This window comes from Dipodomys spectabilis, unplaced genomic scaffold, assembly GCF_019054845.1.
Source record: "Dipodomys spectabilis isolate Male_0828 unplaced genomic scaffold, ASM1905484v1 ptg000157l, whole genome shotgun sequence".
NCBI classification, from domain to species: domain Eukaryota; kingdom Metazoa; phylum Chordata; class Mammalia; order Rodentia; family Heteromyidae; genus Dipodomys; species Dipodomys spectabilis.
This window is the reverse complement of record NW_024870834.1, coordinates 14,637,895-14,656,200: the sequence shown is the minus strand read 5'-3', so window position 1 is coordinate 14,656,200 and position 18,306 is coordinate 14,637,895. Positions and strand designations below refer to the sequence as shown.

Below are 18,306 nucleotides of genomic sequence, written 5' to 3'. Positions count from 1 at the left end.
AGGGAAAGCATGCTGTTATTATATCTATGCTGTAAAAATTGTTTCCTAATACTAGATTCACCCAAGATTATCCACAGGTAGGCTTTATCAGTTTTACCTGTCCCTTACCAATCTAACACAGTGATTATGAATCATAGAAACACATACACAAAGGACGGATTCCATTTAAACAAACTCTTTTCCATAAACTAGTGCTATTGACCCATCTGTCTTGAAAGAGCAATGTCCACTTGAATATGCTCACATTTTTATTTTTAAACTTTTCGTTCAAAAAAAAGTCTATATCCACATACCTTTTAGATATAGCTTAGCTCATTTCCCCCTTTAAGTCTGAGATGTTGCTATAGAAATGTTTTCTGGAACTGCTTCCTTGGAGGGCTCTGAAATCCACATCAGGAGACAGCAGTGATTCTGATACAAAAAAAGAAAAGGCCCCAACTTACCGTTTCCAATGCATTTACACGGTCCTGAAAATAAAGCATAATATAGAATTATAAAACTATAGCTACAAAATCATTACAAGTTTACTTAGTTTAAAACTTTTCTATTTCTCCTCTATTATCAATAATTTATTTTCAAAATGTAAAACATCCAACCTCAAACTCAGAATGATCTCTTCAACAGAAAAAAAAGGAAAAAAAAAAGACAATAACTGCTAAAATAACCACTAAAGCCTTAAAAAATATTTGATCTAGTTGTGACACTACAGGGTTTAAATTAATAGTAATTATAAATTCAGGCACAGTTACTGAAAGAAATAGTTCTTATCCTTTGTGTATTAGAATACTTAGCTATATAAGGATATATTAATATTAAATTAGTGTGAATATATAAATCACAAATAAATGACAGCGGTGACATAAAAAAAAAGCTACCACACACACATTAGCTCTCATTAGCTAAATCAAAATATGATCTCACAGGAAGATACAGTTCAGGTATGAGAATAACTTCAACTATTAAAATCAGTAAGCAGGGCTGGGAAGGTGGCGCAGTGGTAGAGCGCTTGCCTTGCATGCATGAGGCCCTGGGTTCGATTCCTCAGCACCACATAAGCAAAAAGAAAAAAGCCGGAAGTGGGGCTGTGGCTCAGGTAGTAGAGTGCTAGCCTTGAGCTGAAGAGCTGAGGGACAGCACCCAGGCCCAGAGTTCAGGCCCCACAACCGGACCCAAAAAAAAAAAAATAGAGTGTTTAAAATCAGTAAGCAAATTGTATTAAGAACACTTTTTTTGGCTCAAGGCTAGCACTCTACAACTTAACCCACACCTTCATTTTCAGCACTTTTCTAGTTAATTAGATAAGAGTCTCTCAGGTTTATCTGCCCAGGCTGGCTTTGAACCATGATCCTCAGATCTCAGCCTCCTGAGTAGCTAGGATCACAGATGTGAGCCACCGGTCTTGCCCTTTCAAAAGATTTGTCTTCAAGTTCCACCTGTAGGTTCACCCTCTCTCGTATTCTCCTCTATTTCCAAGCCTAAAGCCTGAAAAGAAAAGCATTGTTAGGACTTTGAAAGAGGGATTAAGAGGTAGGGGGGTGGGTAGGGGAAAAAAAAAAAAAAAAACTTCTAAAGAAACCCTCTTGTGATAATGGTGCTTTTTTTGTATTTATTATTTATTTTTAAACTTTTTGTTGTTATTATTGTTATTATTATTATGCAATGATGTACAGGGTGATCACGCAATTTAGAAAAACCAGTGGGTCCTATTTTCAGTCATGGACTTTCAGAGAAACATGAACACTGAACACAACACACATACAACATTTTGTGTATACTAAGGGAAATAACCTACCTTTCAGCTGCCAAACCCTTTTACTCCAAATAAAAACATTTAAAACAATAAGTAAGTCCATTATACAAATAAATTACTTTATTAAGCCAATCTATTTTTGCTTTTTACAATGTTTCTAGAACACAAACAGGAAAGAAATAATTATAACTCTTAATAGTCCAGGGCAAAAGTAAAAATATGAAACCTGAAGTAGGGATGGAAAGCTTTAAAAAAAAATCAAAGCAAGAATTTCTTAACTACTTTGAAGAAGAGGGTTTTTTGGGGCTTTTTGGTTGGGGGAGGAAGGGACCTGTAGCATTGCATTATTTTGTACGATCAGGTAGAAAAGATCAACTTTAAGAAACATATAATGGCAAAAATAATATTAATGTCACTGCACATAGTCACTGAATAGTCACCAAGTTAAATGCTCAGTGTTAAATGGATATTTTTATCAGTGAGTGAGTGTCACATGATGTTTCAATTTGTTCTGGGCTTGAAAGATCAGGTAGAAGAAGTGTTTCTGGGGGAATCCTATAGCAGTGCTTTTATGATGAGATTAGCACCCTGCCAAGAACAAGAAACATTTGTTTGCTGCTTGGTCATGATGTCATATACATTAGAATTTAGGAAAGAACCAAGGCAAATTCATTAGCATCACCAGAAATGGGCAAATGTGTCATAGGATGTTAGGAAATGAGCATGAAATGGATCTTTGATATCTGAATCCTTGATCATTAAGAGTTTACTTGATTCAGTTGAACCAATCAATTAGATATTGATTTAGCCATCACAGAGTAATCTAAGAGAAGACTTAGAAGCTTGTAAGTCTAAATAATCAAGATTCTGCCTCTGGTAAGTATAACAGAACAAGTTTACTGACATTAACTCATCATGGTCCAAGAAAGCTTTAAATGTCATTAGCATATGAAAAAGCTCAATACTGACATAAAATACGTAACTGAAATATCACCTACAGGTCTAATTTTGGAAACGTGCCTGTGACTGAGGATCATGATAGACATATAATCGGAAAAGAAAGAAAATCATAGTGAGGACTTCTTTCCGTAATGGTTTAAAAGCACCACACCTCTCTGTGGAAGAAAAAGGGACTCCGAAGACCACTGCATGAAGCTCCTCCTGTCAGAGTCACCTCACTAATCCACATTCAACCAGCTACTTTCTATACAAAGAATATAGAATACATCTCAAGAGAGGTATGGGTCTTTTTAGTTCTAAGCACTTCCCATAGCAAAGCATTCATTGCAAAACATTCCATTGGACAATACCAGTTTTTTAAAATAATTTTTAAAAGTAGAAAATATTTCAAATGTATTCTTTCCCACACTTCAAGAATGTAAAAAAGAAAAGAACAATGTCTTCATTGACTATAGCCAAAAAAATCATTTCACATAGTGATGTAAGTAAGTTCGAATAAAACAAAGAAATAAAAATCACAACTGTTGATGTAGCAACAGCTAAAAAAACAAACACCTTTAATATAATATATATATAATATATATATAACCAATGCAATGGCCTGTAATGAAATTCCATGCTAGCTATTAATAGTCAAGACAGTGTAACTCTGAACTTCAGAAGACTTTAGAATGGGCAGGATTAGAGGAAATGTCACTGTTATGTCAATTATCCACAATTTTGCCCACAATATTTGGGACCAATATTTGTTAACTCATTTCACTACCTATTTTTTGTGCATTTATTCTAATAGCTTACTTCAGGGTTCAAAACAACAAAAAGTCTGGAAAACTAAGACCACCACAACAAACAAGACACTAAGCATTTATCTAAACAGCTGTCAGTAAAGCTTCACAACATTTTGACTTTCCAAGCAAAGCCCACATGTGCTACATCATGACCATGTCCTACACAAAATGCATCCTACAACATTCTTGATCACCTTTTACTTAGTGAGTAGCAAATCTCTGAAGCAGAGGCAGAAACAGAGTTTAAAAACAGACTCGCCATGTTTTTTTCTACTTCTCTAGCATCTTTTCTTAGATATTACACTGCCACCATAAAGAAGTAAAGGCAGTTGCTGTGCAGCTTTCTTCTGCCTCATTCTCAGGTTGGCATTTTTTGGTTTCTGGTCCTGTTTGCTATGAGGTGATAGCTGACTGTTACATTTTGGTATGAGACTATTCAGGAAAGACTAATATATGAAAATGGGATGTACTTTGGCATCTACTTGAGGGAAATACAGAAAGAGCTGCATGCAGAGTTGAGAATGGGGAATGGAAGGTGCAATGGAGGAGCAGGACTAAGAGAAAGATATGGAAATTGGATATTAGTATTGCTCTCAAATTCCAAATGGAAAAAGTGCTGCCTACGAGAAAAGGTAACTGTTCTGTTTCAAGTTCCTACAAATATTTCCACGGAGTTGTCTGAAATAGACACTTTAAAAAAGAAAAACATCAGACTTATCCTTTATATTCCAAAACATAAAAAGTAGATTTTTTTCTTTAAAAATGAGAGATAATTTCAAGATTCTTCTATTAAAGCATAATGTGACTAGCATGTACACAGAATGTGACTAGAAAGAAAAGAAAGGGCACACACAGGATTATCTTGTGTCAGGACTGCCAGAGTCTACAGTGAAAGGTATCCTAAGCAAGAGTCTACAGTGAAAGGTATCCTGAGCAAGAGTCTACAGTGAAAGGTATCCTGAGCAAGAGTCTACAGTGAAAGGTATCCTAAGCAAGCGGTAACAGAGGCATATGCTCAGGGTGTGACATCGGAGCTGGAACACAATGAAAAATTATATACAGATAAAATAAAAACTCCGTAGTGATTAGGAGCAATGCAAATGATGACCAATGTAATTTCCAAGACTTTCCTCAAAAGAACATGTAAGCATCAAATAGAGGAATAGAGGAAGAAAGCCAGCAACTCAGAAACCATTATCCCATCAATTTGTCCCCAAAGATTTACACTTGAAAAACCAAAGCCCATGTTCCCAGGGTGTGAGATTATTTATACACCAGCAAAATAGGCTCTGACCTCTTAAGCCGATAATAGTGCAATGGTGACTATGACATAACTTATGAGCAGGTCTGTGTCGTGTGCACACTGTGGAAAACAAGAGGTTCTGCTTTCATTGTTCAGATATAGGATCTGAAAGCCATGAGGTCTACACTCTCTGGGGTAGACACTGCCTCTGATTGCCTCAAGGGTGAACGTCTCTCCTGTGCTTCTTAGTAAAGAGATATAACCACAGAATCCTTGGAAATCTAGCTCCTTTCTCCTGCAAATGCATGTTACAGAACTGACTCATCAAATGCTAAGAGCACACAGTCTACCTTGGGGATTAAACTGCTTACCTTTAGTAAATTCCAACAATCCTCATTCAGAGCCATTTATTCCCCTCTCATGAAGGATGAAAGCAGGAGGAATGTTATAGTAGACACTGGCTGATCTCACCCTTCATTCCCATATACTTTCTATGTGCTTCAGTGATATATTTCTCAGCTTCAGTGCACCTGTGGTGCTGCTAAGGATAATCAAACACTAAGTTGAAAGTTTCAGAATAATCTATTTTGCAAACCTGGGTTAGGTTTCCATGCATTCTAAATTAAAATTGTACTATTAAGATCCATTCACTAATATAATACATAGGATGAAGGGAAAAGTAACTGAAGAATTTCAAACTAACCTCAGATTACCAGCTCTCTAATTGGCAGTGTGAAACAATTTTTTTATCTGAATAAATTGAGGAAAAACACAATTTAGATTGACTTCTAAAATGCATACCTGAAGGCTGGCTTATCCTGTATATCCTACAATAAAACAGATGTATTTTCACTATTCCATTCCAAATATCCTACATATTCCTACCTATGAAATACTTAACTGCTTTTTCTTCAAAATGAACTTCATTCTGATTTTTCACTGCAGTCTGACTACCGTCTTCCCAGGGTGGAAGTTTATACAGTAGATTCGGCTGTTTAAGAGAGATGTAAGTTATGAAAAGAGTTGGAAAGTTCTAATATCTTAAAGTTATTGGAAGCACTCAAAACAGTAATAGCTATTAAAGGAACACTAATAAAACCAAAATAACTTCAAACTAATTTTTAAATTTCTGACTTTAGAGAAAATAATACTATACAGCACTTTTAAAATGCCCCTCATTTAAGAAATCATTTCTTGAAACTGAAAACATTTTGCTCTTCAGATAACTTGTGAGTCTAAGGTATCCCCAATTGGCTTGCTCTTCAAAATCATCCTCCAAGTAACTCACCTTAAATCCCAAAGTCTAAGAAGTGAGTGAATAAACAATATGGTAGCTTATTAATAGGTATACATGAGCAGCTTTAACCAGCAAAGAAAAATTCTCAGCAAGCACAAGTTTAGCCATGGATAATGGAGCATCAGCTGAGGCCATGTTATTGGAGACCAGGAAGATCTGGTGACTCAAAATTATACTTTCCTTCCATCAGCCAAATTATTCTACATTCAACCAACAGAAATTTATTCTTTGTAGAAAAACTCAAAAATTTATTCTTGGACTCCTCCTATGCCAGTTCATCTTTTAAAAGGCAAACGTTTTTTGAAATGATTATCATTAAATAGTTTCAGGAGTCAGCAAAGTGAGGAACTCCAGCCAGACTGTTTGTACAAGGACCATGAGTTTGAAATGGTCTTTGTATTACGATATTGAACAAAATCAAACTAACACTAATATTTCATGATGTGAAAATTGTATGAAATCCAAACTTCAATATGCATAAATAAAGCTTTATTGGAACCCAACCTGATCATTTGCTTACATATATATATATATATTTGCTTATATATATATATATATATAGTCTGTGGCTGCTTAATAATTCCCAGAGGCAATTTGTTGCAAGAGAACAAAACATGCAAAACTGATCACAGAATTCGATCACTTTATAGGAAATGCAGGGACTTCTAAGTTATAAGAATCTGTTAAAGAATTACTGCCCACCTCACATGCTATGGAAAAATCTTGTAGTTTTCTGCACAGGACAAGATTTGGTGAAACATGAAAGAGAGAGACAAGAGAGAGAGAAATAGAAGATAGGAAAAAGAAAAGAGAGAGGGAGGAAGCGAAGAGAGGGAGAGAGAATAAGAATATATTTTTACCCAACTTTTAAATGTTGAAATAATTTAAAAGTGCATATATATGAATAAATACAAATGCCCAGAAACCAAACTACTCATCAGTCTACATAAGCTGCTCATTTTGGTCCTGTATTTCTTTCACCAACTTTTGTTATCTTCCTTCCAAATTCTTTCCCTCCTTCTTTGATCCTTTTCTTTCTCCCTCCCTCCTTTCCATACATCTAATTAGTCCATTCATTCACATTCATGGTGGCAGGCTCTGGGTCTGACTTTAGACAATGTCAAACCTGCTTAGATATAAATGAAGAATAGACTCAAGGACTGTGATCGGGGTGTGCTGATTCTTACAATGAAATTAAAAGGGAACATTGCCTTGTGATAGCCCTGGGGAAACACAGCTGATGGAAAAAACCACATGCTCATGGTGAAGTTATATCGACAAATAGTTAAATTTTTTTATTATTATCATCCAGGCTATTTTGTGTGCTGCATGTTTCAGGTTAAGGGAGATGTTACAGGTTAAGGGAGATGCTGGAAAAATGTTCCAAAACCTCTTTCCTTCCAGAATCTTGTTTTTAACAGATATCAAGTCACAGTACAATAACACATATGCTTTATCACAATAAACTTGCATGTTCAAATAAACAATGCTATTTGCACACAGTTTTATATTTATTTCATCACATAACACAAAGGATTGTATTTCTGCCATAGGTGTTTCTTTGTAAGTTGCAACTTCTTACTTTTACTGAGTCTAACTCCAGGCCAACTAAGCCCAGGTATTGGACAGCACAGGGAAATGACAGAAGAAAGGATGAGAAAAAGTAAACTGCAGTACTGAGAAATTAAATGACACTTCTAGGTTGCTGCCCCTCCCCTACTCTGCAGTGTTTTTGGATCTGTCTCCAGGGGGTTCTACTCACCAATGAGCCTATAGATGGCTTATCTTCACTATCACATATTTATTCGTTCTTTTCTAACAGTGAAAACAAGACTGTGGACTTCTATTACATCCAGAATGTTGTTAAGACACTGAATCTTTTGTAGGTAATATTTTCCATTTCATTTCATGAGCAAATTCAGAAATCTTAACAGATACAGTGTTATTTTCTAGCACACTAATAAGACTTTACACTTTAAAAACACAAATCCAATGTAGAATAGTACATATAAAAACAGAGTCTCTGCAAAAGAGAACACTTGAGGGCTAATTTTTAAAAACCAAAATAATCACTGATTAGCATAAGAGGAAATGCTTATTAGTCATTTTTCCAGTGCATTTTAGTTTTATCACTTTTTGCACAATTTAAAATTTATGGAAGCCTTCTAATGTTGCCTTTATTTTTTTGCCAGAATATTCTGAAGTTGGTTTAAAACTGAAATTGAAGAAGCCTGAGGAGGGCTTTAATAACAACTTTCTTCAGTCTGTTTATGTAAAACATGATGAATAAGCAAAAAGAAAAGGTGCAGAATGGAAAAAGAAAAACGATCCCTTCTCCTTCCTAGAAGGGTTGAGGTTGCTGGATTGTTCCGAATTTTGCTAGGAATTAAAATCTTCCTCACATGCTCATAGCCAAATATACGTGACATTGTCCTAGATTTTGTATATATGCAAATTGGGGGTCTGAGGATTTGTAAATTGTTTCGAAGTTATAAGGCAGAAAGAAGATTCAATAATACCAAGTTTCTATTAGTCTGTCCCATTCAATGTGTTCTAAAAATTATTCCTTAGTTTTTTTGCTTGTTGAGTGTTAATACTTTAGCCATACTATATGATTAATCTGTATATTACTGAATTGCTTTCGTTAATGTGGATTATTGTCACAAAAATGGAATAATAATCAGTGGGCCACCAGTGGGTCATGCTTGTAATCCTAGCTACTCAGGAGGCTGAGATCAGAGGATACAGGCTTGACGCCAGCCTGAGAAGGAAAGTCCATGAGACTCATATCCAATTAAACCATCAAAAATCTGGAATATGTAGCCTTGAGAGAAAATGCTCAGAGACAAAATGCAAGCCCTGAGTTCAAGCGCCCCGCCCCTCCACCACCCTGGGGGAGAAGGAATAATAAGAAAATACAATAAACAAACCAAGAGGGGAAAAGGATGCAGAAATTCTATGCACCATAGCTTCTGAGGTATGTACAGCGATAAAGATTCAAACACAAGTCCTAGCCTCGTCCCATACTGGTTAAGCAAGTAATAGTCTTCTTATCTCTAAAATGAGAACAGTAGTGTCCACAGGAATGACACAGATTTGTATCATCGTGCATGACAAGAATTGCTCTGTAGCTATTAATATCATTGCCTAAGAATTCAGAGGCAACATTTTCTTCTTTTTTGATGCAAAGACCATCACATTGGGGGGTGACTTAAAACAGGATTTAACATATGTAAATTGAGACAAATTAGTGATCTCCCAGTCTGTAGAAATCATCCATAGCATTTCCTTGTAATCTGGAAATCAGTTAGAGATTGGGAATAGGGGTGAAGGAGAGACAACTCTAGAGATAAGAACAAAATATCTTTCAGTGATATTATTTGAATACTTTAAAAATCAGAGTTTGAAAAGCCAGGAGCTTAGCTACTCAGGAAGCTGAGATCTGAGGATCATGGTTCAAAGGCCAGCAGAAAAGTCTGGGAGACTCAGATCTCCAATTAACGGCCAAAAATCAGAAGTGTCATTGTAATTTAAAGTGGTGGATAAAGCTCAGGGAGAGTGCCCAGGCCCTGAATTTAAACCTTACCACAGACAAAAAAAATCAGAGATTTGTTTTGTTTTATGAAACAATGAAAGATTGTTTCAGCCAGAAAGGTATTATTGCTAAGTATATGTTTTCAAATATGTGGTACACTCTAGACATTACTTAGTATATTGATTTTCATAAGTGTCATTGTTATCAAATCCAAATTGATTTAAGGGGTTATCTTCTCAAAGCTTAAGATCGACCTAGATATGTGATGGGGGAAATATAAGTGATATATTTAAGTGACCATTTCAATTCTACAATGCAGATGAAACTGCTCTAAATTGTATAGTGACTTAACTCTGGAGACTGGGGTAAACGCTAGATTAGCACACCACTGTGAAACATCATAGTGTGCTGAGGTAGCTTTTCTTTTCTCCTAAGAAAAGCAGCTATTTCCATCATCGCCAGTGCCCAAGGTGTGTAGAGCTGGGGCTTTGACATGGCTTGGGGAGCTGTGCGGGAAGTGCTACCTTGAGAAATCAGCTGCTAAGGAGATGACGTATGAAGATGTACCAGATAATCTTCCCCTTGCGGGAACAATTGATAAAAGCTATAAAAAATATCCCAGATCATTTTCACTACCAAGATGTTTGTCAAAAGAGTAAAATTTGGGCTCCTAAAGACTAAGCTTTATCTCTGCATTTATAAATTTTCGAAGTGGTATTTGTCTTTTAAGAGGCATTTTTAGACGCTGGACTCAAGGAGAATGCTGAGTCCTGAAGACTTTTGCTTTTCATCCCACTGGATAAACAGAACCCGGCATGCTTTGAAACTTCCTAATTCTCAAAAGAAAATAGCCTAGTCAATCAGCTTCTATATATTCAGACATCAAGAATACTCTCAGGATATTTTATTTTCAATTTTATTCTGTCATAAATTTGGAATTAAAATTAAGTTGCAAATTTCAGGTAAAATAGGATGATAAAACTTAATGATCACTAACATTTCAAGAGGAATCTATTTAACTGAGTTTAGTTTCCTACTCTCCTGAGGCTTCTTTATGTCGTAAATTGAAGTATGCAAATATAAATGGCTGAGATCCTGCTTGACCCTTAAGGCAGACGGGTAATGCTTTATGTCTGCTGAGACCTCGTGCCAAATTTAAGGCTTGATAAGTTTTCTCTATCTTTTGATAAAAGGGAGATGTTGGCCATTAAGTTTCCTGCTTGGAAAGTGTCAAAGGATTGCCCCCCCTCGATGGTGGGCAATCATCCATGTTTCCCATAGTTAATATTGCTCAGAATAAAAAAGAAAGTCACAGCCAGGCGCTGGTGGCTCATGCCTGTAATCCTAGCTACTCAAGAGGCTGAGATCTGAGGCTCACAGTTCAAAGCCAGCCAGGGCAGGAAAGTCCATGAGACTCTTATCTCCAATTAATCTCCAGAAAACCAGAAGAGGAGCTGTGGCTCAAGGTGGTAGAGCACTCCCAGTGAGCAGAAAAGCTCAGGGACAGCACCCAGGTCCTGAGTTCAAGTCCCATGACTTACAAAAAAAAGTCACATGTCAGAAAAAAACAGAGATATCTGAACTTATTTGCCTAGGTTCTATGGAGAAATGAATCAATATATATTGTTTTTAGCTAGTATTTCCCAAGCAAATAAGAATTTCAGGGGAAGTGAATTGTTCCAAAACTTCCCAAGAAGCTGTGTAAGAGCAGAGTATCCAATTTCACCCTCACTCGGCCCTTTGACCAGTAACTCTGAAGAGACACATCCTAATCTACCTCTCTTCATCCTATTGTATTATTTCAAGAATGTATCCACCACATTGTAAGTACAATCTCTAAAATCCCCAAGCCATTTATGTACATTGAATGTACAAGTCATGTGCATTCCGCAGTCTGGCAGAAATGATTGACAGGAACATTCTGGAAATGGTCCAGGTGGTCTGTCACAAGTCCACTTCTTTGATGGCCATCTACTGGGTCCACTGAGTATTAATGAACTATCTTGTCAGTTTCCACCAGGGCAGTTTATTCACCTGTGTCAATCACATTTCTTTTTTTCTTTCCTTGCCATGTTATCTTCAATAATGTGTCTGTCAACTCTACACTGGCATTCTCCATTAATATCTGGGGAAAAGATTATCTTGCTCATTTAAAACATTTTGCCTAAGCACCATTGGGATAACAAAACCAAAATCCAACATGTTCCCCTACAAACGTAAAGTAGTTCCAAAGACATAATAATAATCAAACTCTTCAAACAGAACATTCCAGAGTATTTTAAAGAGCCCCCTACTGGAGAAATTAAATGTAATCATAGGGCATCTGAAAAACTGCCTGGCATTAATGCTATTCTATATCCTTCACGACAGAGCTTTATGAGTGCCATAATATTTTTTTTAAAACTCTGGGCCAGGGGTAAGCTAAACTGTGGAATGCCTGCCTTGAACATGTGAGGGAACTGGGTTCTACCCCAGTATGTGCATAAATGAATATACATACATATATATATATATATATATATATATATACACACACATATATATATATACACACACACATACCACACACAGACAAGAGAACCTTATTTTATAACTGCTGTTTTAGTAAACAAAAGATTCAGTCTATTTCTAATGAAATTCCTAATGACCAAAAATACCAGAAATACCTGCAGCAACTTTTAGATTATAGGTGCTCCAACTAAAATTCTTCTTTTCTTCCCTTAAGAAAAGGAGATATTCATATTTAGTTAATAATCAGTCTTATTATTGTCACATTGCTCCTTCTTTTTACTTCCTCTACATTTAGCTACGTCTTTAGCCACCCAAAGACACGATACTTTCTTTAGCATATTCTGTCCCAGATAAGACTTTTAAGTTACACAGCTGTTCAGGGAGATGTGGGAAACAGAAGGGGAGGGGACAAAGAAAGAAGGAAAAAGGCACTCTTTGAGGACAGGGTCAGTGTAGGATTTGTTTTCTGCTACATCTCCAGCATACAGCATTATGCACACATGATAGATGCAAATCAACAGTCCGTGTGTACAATTAAAACTTAATTGAATACCTGGCCAGACACAAAGGTTTCCAAATTTCTTATCACAATGCTCTCAACAGTCCTATGACGTTAGTATTCTTACTGCCACATATCTTTTACTCACAGCCTTGCCAAAGGAAAATGAAGGGAAAAAATATGTTCACCATTACCTATGTTTGGTTCATTTGAAATAAATTATAAAGAAAGAAAACTATTAAGTTAGCAAAAAAGAGGGGCATGTAAGTTGTTCAGCTCCTGGGCATGGTGATCTTTATAGACAGCACCATCCAGCTTTTCTTAAGCAGAGTATCTTTTTAGTGCATGTTGGGTCAAACAAAGTAACATGGGGAAAAAACAATAATCACTTAAACGTGAACTATGTAAGTTGGTATTTGGGGAAAAAATGAAAATAAAGCAGCAGTGCCAACATTACCAGCCATTGCAAGCAAGGTGCCAAGTCACCGAATACATTTCAATAAATTGAGGGAAAGTGGATTACCTTTTGTGCCTATTTTAACTGTTTCCTATGATCTCAAGAGGATTAAAGAAGGGATTTGTTTGCGTCAATGTTCCTCAAACTCATATTCAAATAGAACTCTGATAAGGCATGGCACATTTAGAGTCAAAGACATTGCTGTGTTTTTAAGAAGGGCAGCACACAATGTAACTCCAAGAAATGTCACAAAAAATAAGCCAGGCAAAGTTAAGCTGCAATGAAAAATTTGGGTAATTACCAGCTGCATTGTAACTGTCACTATCAAATGTATTTGTCTCTGTTGTTTGTGATTTGTTGTAAGATGGAAAACATTCTCCTCCTTGCTGCCCATCCCTTTGCCCCTGCCATCTTAACCTTTCCACTGCTCCTCACCAAGATACAAGTTACTCTCTTACAAACTTTTCTTTCAAAAAGTACCTTGTAGAAGGGATGGAAAGCAGAGCTGGAGGGGAAAGGTAGAACTGTGAAAAAGAGATAATGGTGTGTGTGTGTGTGTGTGTGTGTGTGTGTGTGTGTGTGTGTGTGTGTGTGTGTGTGTGTGTGTGTGTGTGTGTGTGTGTGTGTGTGTGTGTGTGTGTGTGTGTGTGTGTGTGCGCGCGCGCGCGTGTACATAGCCACAAAAGGATAGTATTACATGGAAGTCTCACCCACAGAATGAATTCTAGGACTGTCATGGTGATACATATCTATAAACCTCAGCACAGAGGAGGCAAAGTCAGATCACCAGTTTGAGCTTTGCCTGGGATAATGGCAAGACCCTACAAACAAAAAACTCTTGGACAAGAACCAGTCTTTATTGATTGAAACTTGAAGAGATCCAGGATCAGAAGTTTGATTAAATAAGAGACTAGTAGTGTGGCATTCATTTTGTCAGTCCACAGAAATTTACTGAACACCAACTATGGTAAGGCCTTGTGTTCAGTGGTGAGTATTTGGGAAAATTACACATAAGGAGAGTTATTTCATGAGTACGACAAAAATTTAACACTCAGTAGGTAGTAATTTTTTTGGTTTAAAACCAAAACTCATAACAGAAGAGATAGGACAAATGTTTATTCCGTTCTAATGACTTTTTCTTTGGCCTAGGCTTTCATTTTATCTCATCCTACATCCTTCCCCTGAGAGTTAACTGCTACTATACCTTTTACTGACACCAGATTTGATAACACGGAATTCTGCATGCTCCTTTAAAGTCCCCTGAGTGCAAGACTTACATGATTTCCCCTATTACCCTACTGTCACTGCTGACTAGGCACTGACAAAGAGCGAAATTGAACTCATCGACTCCCCTTCCCACTAATGAGCACAACCACTGATGAAATTGTTCAAAAAAAGAAAGCAAAGAGCATTCTTATTTTTTTCATTTTACTTCCTAAGCACCAATCTTAAAGTTTCTTTAAAACAAACGTAAATATATCCTAAAAAATATTAAGAAGCCATCACTACTCTTAAAACTGTCCGCTGCTACCCAACCCAGGGCACTGCCTTCTCTAACCAAGAGTCTCATAAACAACTAGGTGTCTCATTGTGCTGCTGGCTTCAGTCTCATCTGCTCCCAGTTACTTTCAACTTGATAGCCAGTCACCTATTCAAACTGCAAATCTGGCCTTTCTTTTGTTATTTTCCAAACCTTTCACTGACTTTGCATCCACAGTAGCTGTATTTTACAAACTCCTCTTTTAGGTGCTCCATTCCATACAGTGCACTTCTTTTTTTTGGGGAGGGGGGGTCCGGTTGTGGAGCCTGAACTCTGGGCCTGGGCGCTGTCCCTCAGCTCTTCAGCTCAAGGCTAGTGCTCTACCACTTGAGCCACAGCGCCACTTCTGGCTTTTTTCTTTTTGCTTATGTGGTGCTGAGGAATCGAACCCAGGGCCTCATGCATGCAAGGCAAGCAATCTACCGCCGAGCCACCTTCCCAGCTCCCTACAGTGCACTTCTTTCAGGCCCTGAAGTGTGAAATTGTTCTTTCTTTCACATAAGACTTTCCACATCCTTTCTGGGACCTAAAACTTTTTTTACATACAGGCCAAATTTGCTTAGATAACTCTTACTTGCCACTTAAACACTGGGTTCCTTTAGGAAGCTAACTTAGATTGTCACTCCAGCTCCACTTAACCTATCAACTTTCAACTATGTTGAACTCTCATTCAATTTCAACCTACCTCCAACAGCAAAGACAGATGTTCCTATGACAGGACTGATGTACTTCCTATTGTACTCACACAGCTTAAGTGTTCCTATTATACATGCCCTCTAATGCCATTTCTCAACATTTATTTTAAACACTCATTTAATACTGGTATCTGATAAGTCTGTAATAAAGGACAAGAAGTAATCTGGTACATGGAGCTTGTCCATAGACCCTTCTACTTGCTACAGTGCCACACATCGTATCATTGCTCAGTGATTATTCATTCCAAGAGTGAATAGAATACCTTATACATATAATTATGAACAATTCTAAGATGGCAAGGAATACATAAAATCACCCCAGTTTGGAGACAGGAGGATTTGCTAACATTTTACATTAGAATTAAATATTTAGCTCTCTCTTCTAGAACAATCTAACCTACACTAAACACTTGTGGAAGACTGTGTCATGATGTGATATTACAGATGGGAAAATAGGCACAGCAAAGTTAATTTAAGTTTTATAAGGTTATCTAGTGAATCAGAAGCAGAGCCAGGACTTATGTTTTTAACCTCCAATCCTTCCTGTCATCATTTTCTAGAAAATGTCCATTTTCTCAGAATTGTACTGCTGTGCTACTTTAAGAACTCAACCTACATACTAATTTTTTACTAGTCTTCTAGTAGCCTCCAAACTTTCATATATAACACATATATCTCAACGCAGAAACTCAGGGATTCATGCACTGTCTATGGATCTTCCTCTAGACTTTCCATTAAAGGCTTTCTGGGATGTGACTCTGAACTCCCCTCACTCTGAGAGGTGTCAGTTTCCTCTCTTCTCAATAGAGTTTTAGTATGAGATATTAATCACCATTACAATGTGCCAACATTTAACTGTTCTGTTGTAGAGCACTGTACAGCATATTCTACATCTATAAATGTCCAGAGCTGGTCGGCTGGTGCCTTTTATTGCACTGGCTGGACGTGTAGGAAGAAAATGGTGCCAATATCTAATAAATATTTGAGAAGCAACATTGACTATTCAATTTAATGGGACTACTGTTGCAAAATCTGTATTGTGCAAGAAATGAGATAACAACTATTTATAATGTCATTTGAAAGACTATCTGTGCTTAATAAATATGTTTATATGTGATATTCTGGAGCCAATGGCAATCAGAACACATAACTAAAATGCCTAATAAGATTATATTATTTTCTCAATATACACATTTAGTGTAAATACAGCTTTTCATTTTGGAATAAGCACTGCTGATATTAATTTCATCGGGATAAGCAGAAATAGAATCTGCAATATACTTCAGATTTTTCATAGCCTTACACCAAACTAGTGCTCTTTCTTCTTAGGCCCAAATATAATGCAAGAGACTAAAAAGAATTGCAAAACTGAAGCTATCATGTGCCACTTTTCTCGCATATCCAAAACTATAACAACAACATCTTCAGGTCAATTACACAATTTTCTATTAATGTCATTAAGGGTCAAAACAGAAAAATCTCCAATCATAAAATATTTTCCCTGCTCCTTTGGACTTCATTTGGCCATCCTCCATTTATCAGAAACAAATACCTTCATCCCTAAAGCACCCAAGCCAGCTCATTATTTCACCCTCTAGTCCTGCCTTATAGCTCAAGGCCGATGAAGAGAACTCTAAATGTCCAAATTATTTACTATTTGTAAGCTCCAACATGACATAAGTGAATTGGTTCTGTCATGTGAGTAAAACTGATTATGTTTTCTCTAATAAAGATAGACATTTGAGTTATCCTCTTTTGAGTTAACCCAACGTAAAAGGAAGAGAACTTCTGTCAGATGCCAACTGAACATCAATTGTTCATACCATGGAAATGTCAATTAAAATTCTAGCAGAATCTTTCAAACATAATTTTCTAGTCCAAGAAGTGTGCATAAATCCATGGTAAATTGAGAGGCTAGCCAAAGCAAAAAACTGTCAATCCTGGGGTTTGAACTGTCCCTGAGCTTCTCTGGCTCAAGCTAAATTCTTTACCCTTGAGCCACAGTTCTACTTCTGGCTTTCTTGTAGTTAACTGGAGATAAAAGTCTCCAGTTAACGGGCTTTTCTGTCCAGGCTGGCTTTGGACTGAGATCCTCAAATCTTAACCTCTTTAGTAGCTACAATTATAGGTATAAGCCACTTGGTGACTGGCTCTAAGGCAAATGTTAAGTTCCATGTAAGTGTTAAGATTCCTATCAGGATAACATTCAGGGACTAGAAGAATATGCTTGACTTTCACTTGAAAAATGTAGATTCCATCAATTCATTACCACTTATAAGCCTTGATTTGGAGGACATGACTTTTGAAGGATTCTGCATTCTTTTCCTGATGCTGAAGCTCCCACTATACTTGGCAAAGACATAGTGGTTCCTTTCAAGAGTAGCCTACAGGCTGAGCTGGCTTCCTGCTTTATATTGTAGGTGTTCTCAGAGACTGCTAAAAGAAGCAAATTCCAATTTCAACTTTCAACCTTTCACATGGCATTTTCTGGTCTACTTTATAGCAATAAAAAGGATAACAGAGCAAAAACCAAGTATTTTTAATCATGAGAATACATGCCCTATTTGAGAAGTTACTATACCTGCAGTGATTCCATTTCTTCGTCTTTCCTTTGTGTCTCTTCTACCAAGTCTACAATAGAAAAATAAGACATCCATAAAAATGAGATGTAAAAATGGATTGTGTCTTATCACAAGAAACAATTCAGTAAGAACCTTTAAATGCTCTGGCATAAAAAGAAAATTTGGGGTAGAGTTGTGAGAAACAGTGTAAAAAAATCTCAGTCTGAGGGCAATTGAAGCAATACAACAGAGCTCTACTCTGCCACACAAATGACAGGGTAAAAACCCCTGGGAGGTCTCAGGTCTATGAGATACTGCAGACTGACATCAAAATGAATTATATATCCAAAACGATACTTATTTTAGGAATTTTGTCCAATACATGCACAACTCAAAAGCAACACAAACTTTCTTTTAAAAGGGAAGCTCACCAAAAAAGGAAAAAAATTAGAAACAAACTATTCACTTTA

General features: G+C 36.8%; 1 protein-coding gene across 2 annotated transcripts in view; it reads right to left on the bottom strand.

Annotated features, from left to right (window-relative positions):
• Cep128 (centrosomal protein 128) overlaps nucleotides 1–18,306 on the bottom strand; it is a 303,824-nt gene that overhangs the window by 40,073 nt on the left and 245,445 nt on the right. For both annotated transcript variants that reach the window (XM_042692797.1, XM_042692798.1), the window contains 3 exons: nucleotides 17,857–17,906; nucleotides 5,643–5,732; nucleotides 444–467 (listed from right to left, as the gene is read on the bottom strand). In XM_042692797.1, the coding sequence (XP_042548731.1) occupies nucleotides 444–467; nucleotides 5,643–5,732; nucleotides 17,857–17,906 (164 nt within the window). The remainder of the gene's footprint in view (nucleotides 1–443; nucleotides 468–5,642; nucleotides 5,733–17,856; nucleotides 17,907–18,306) is intronic.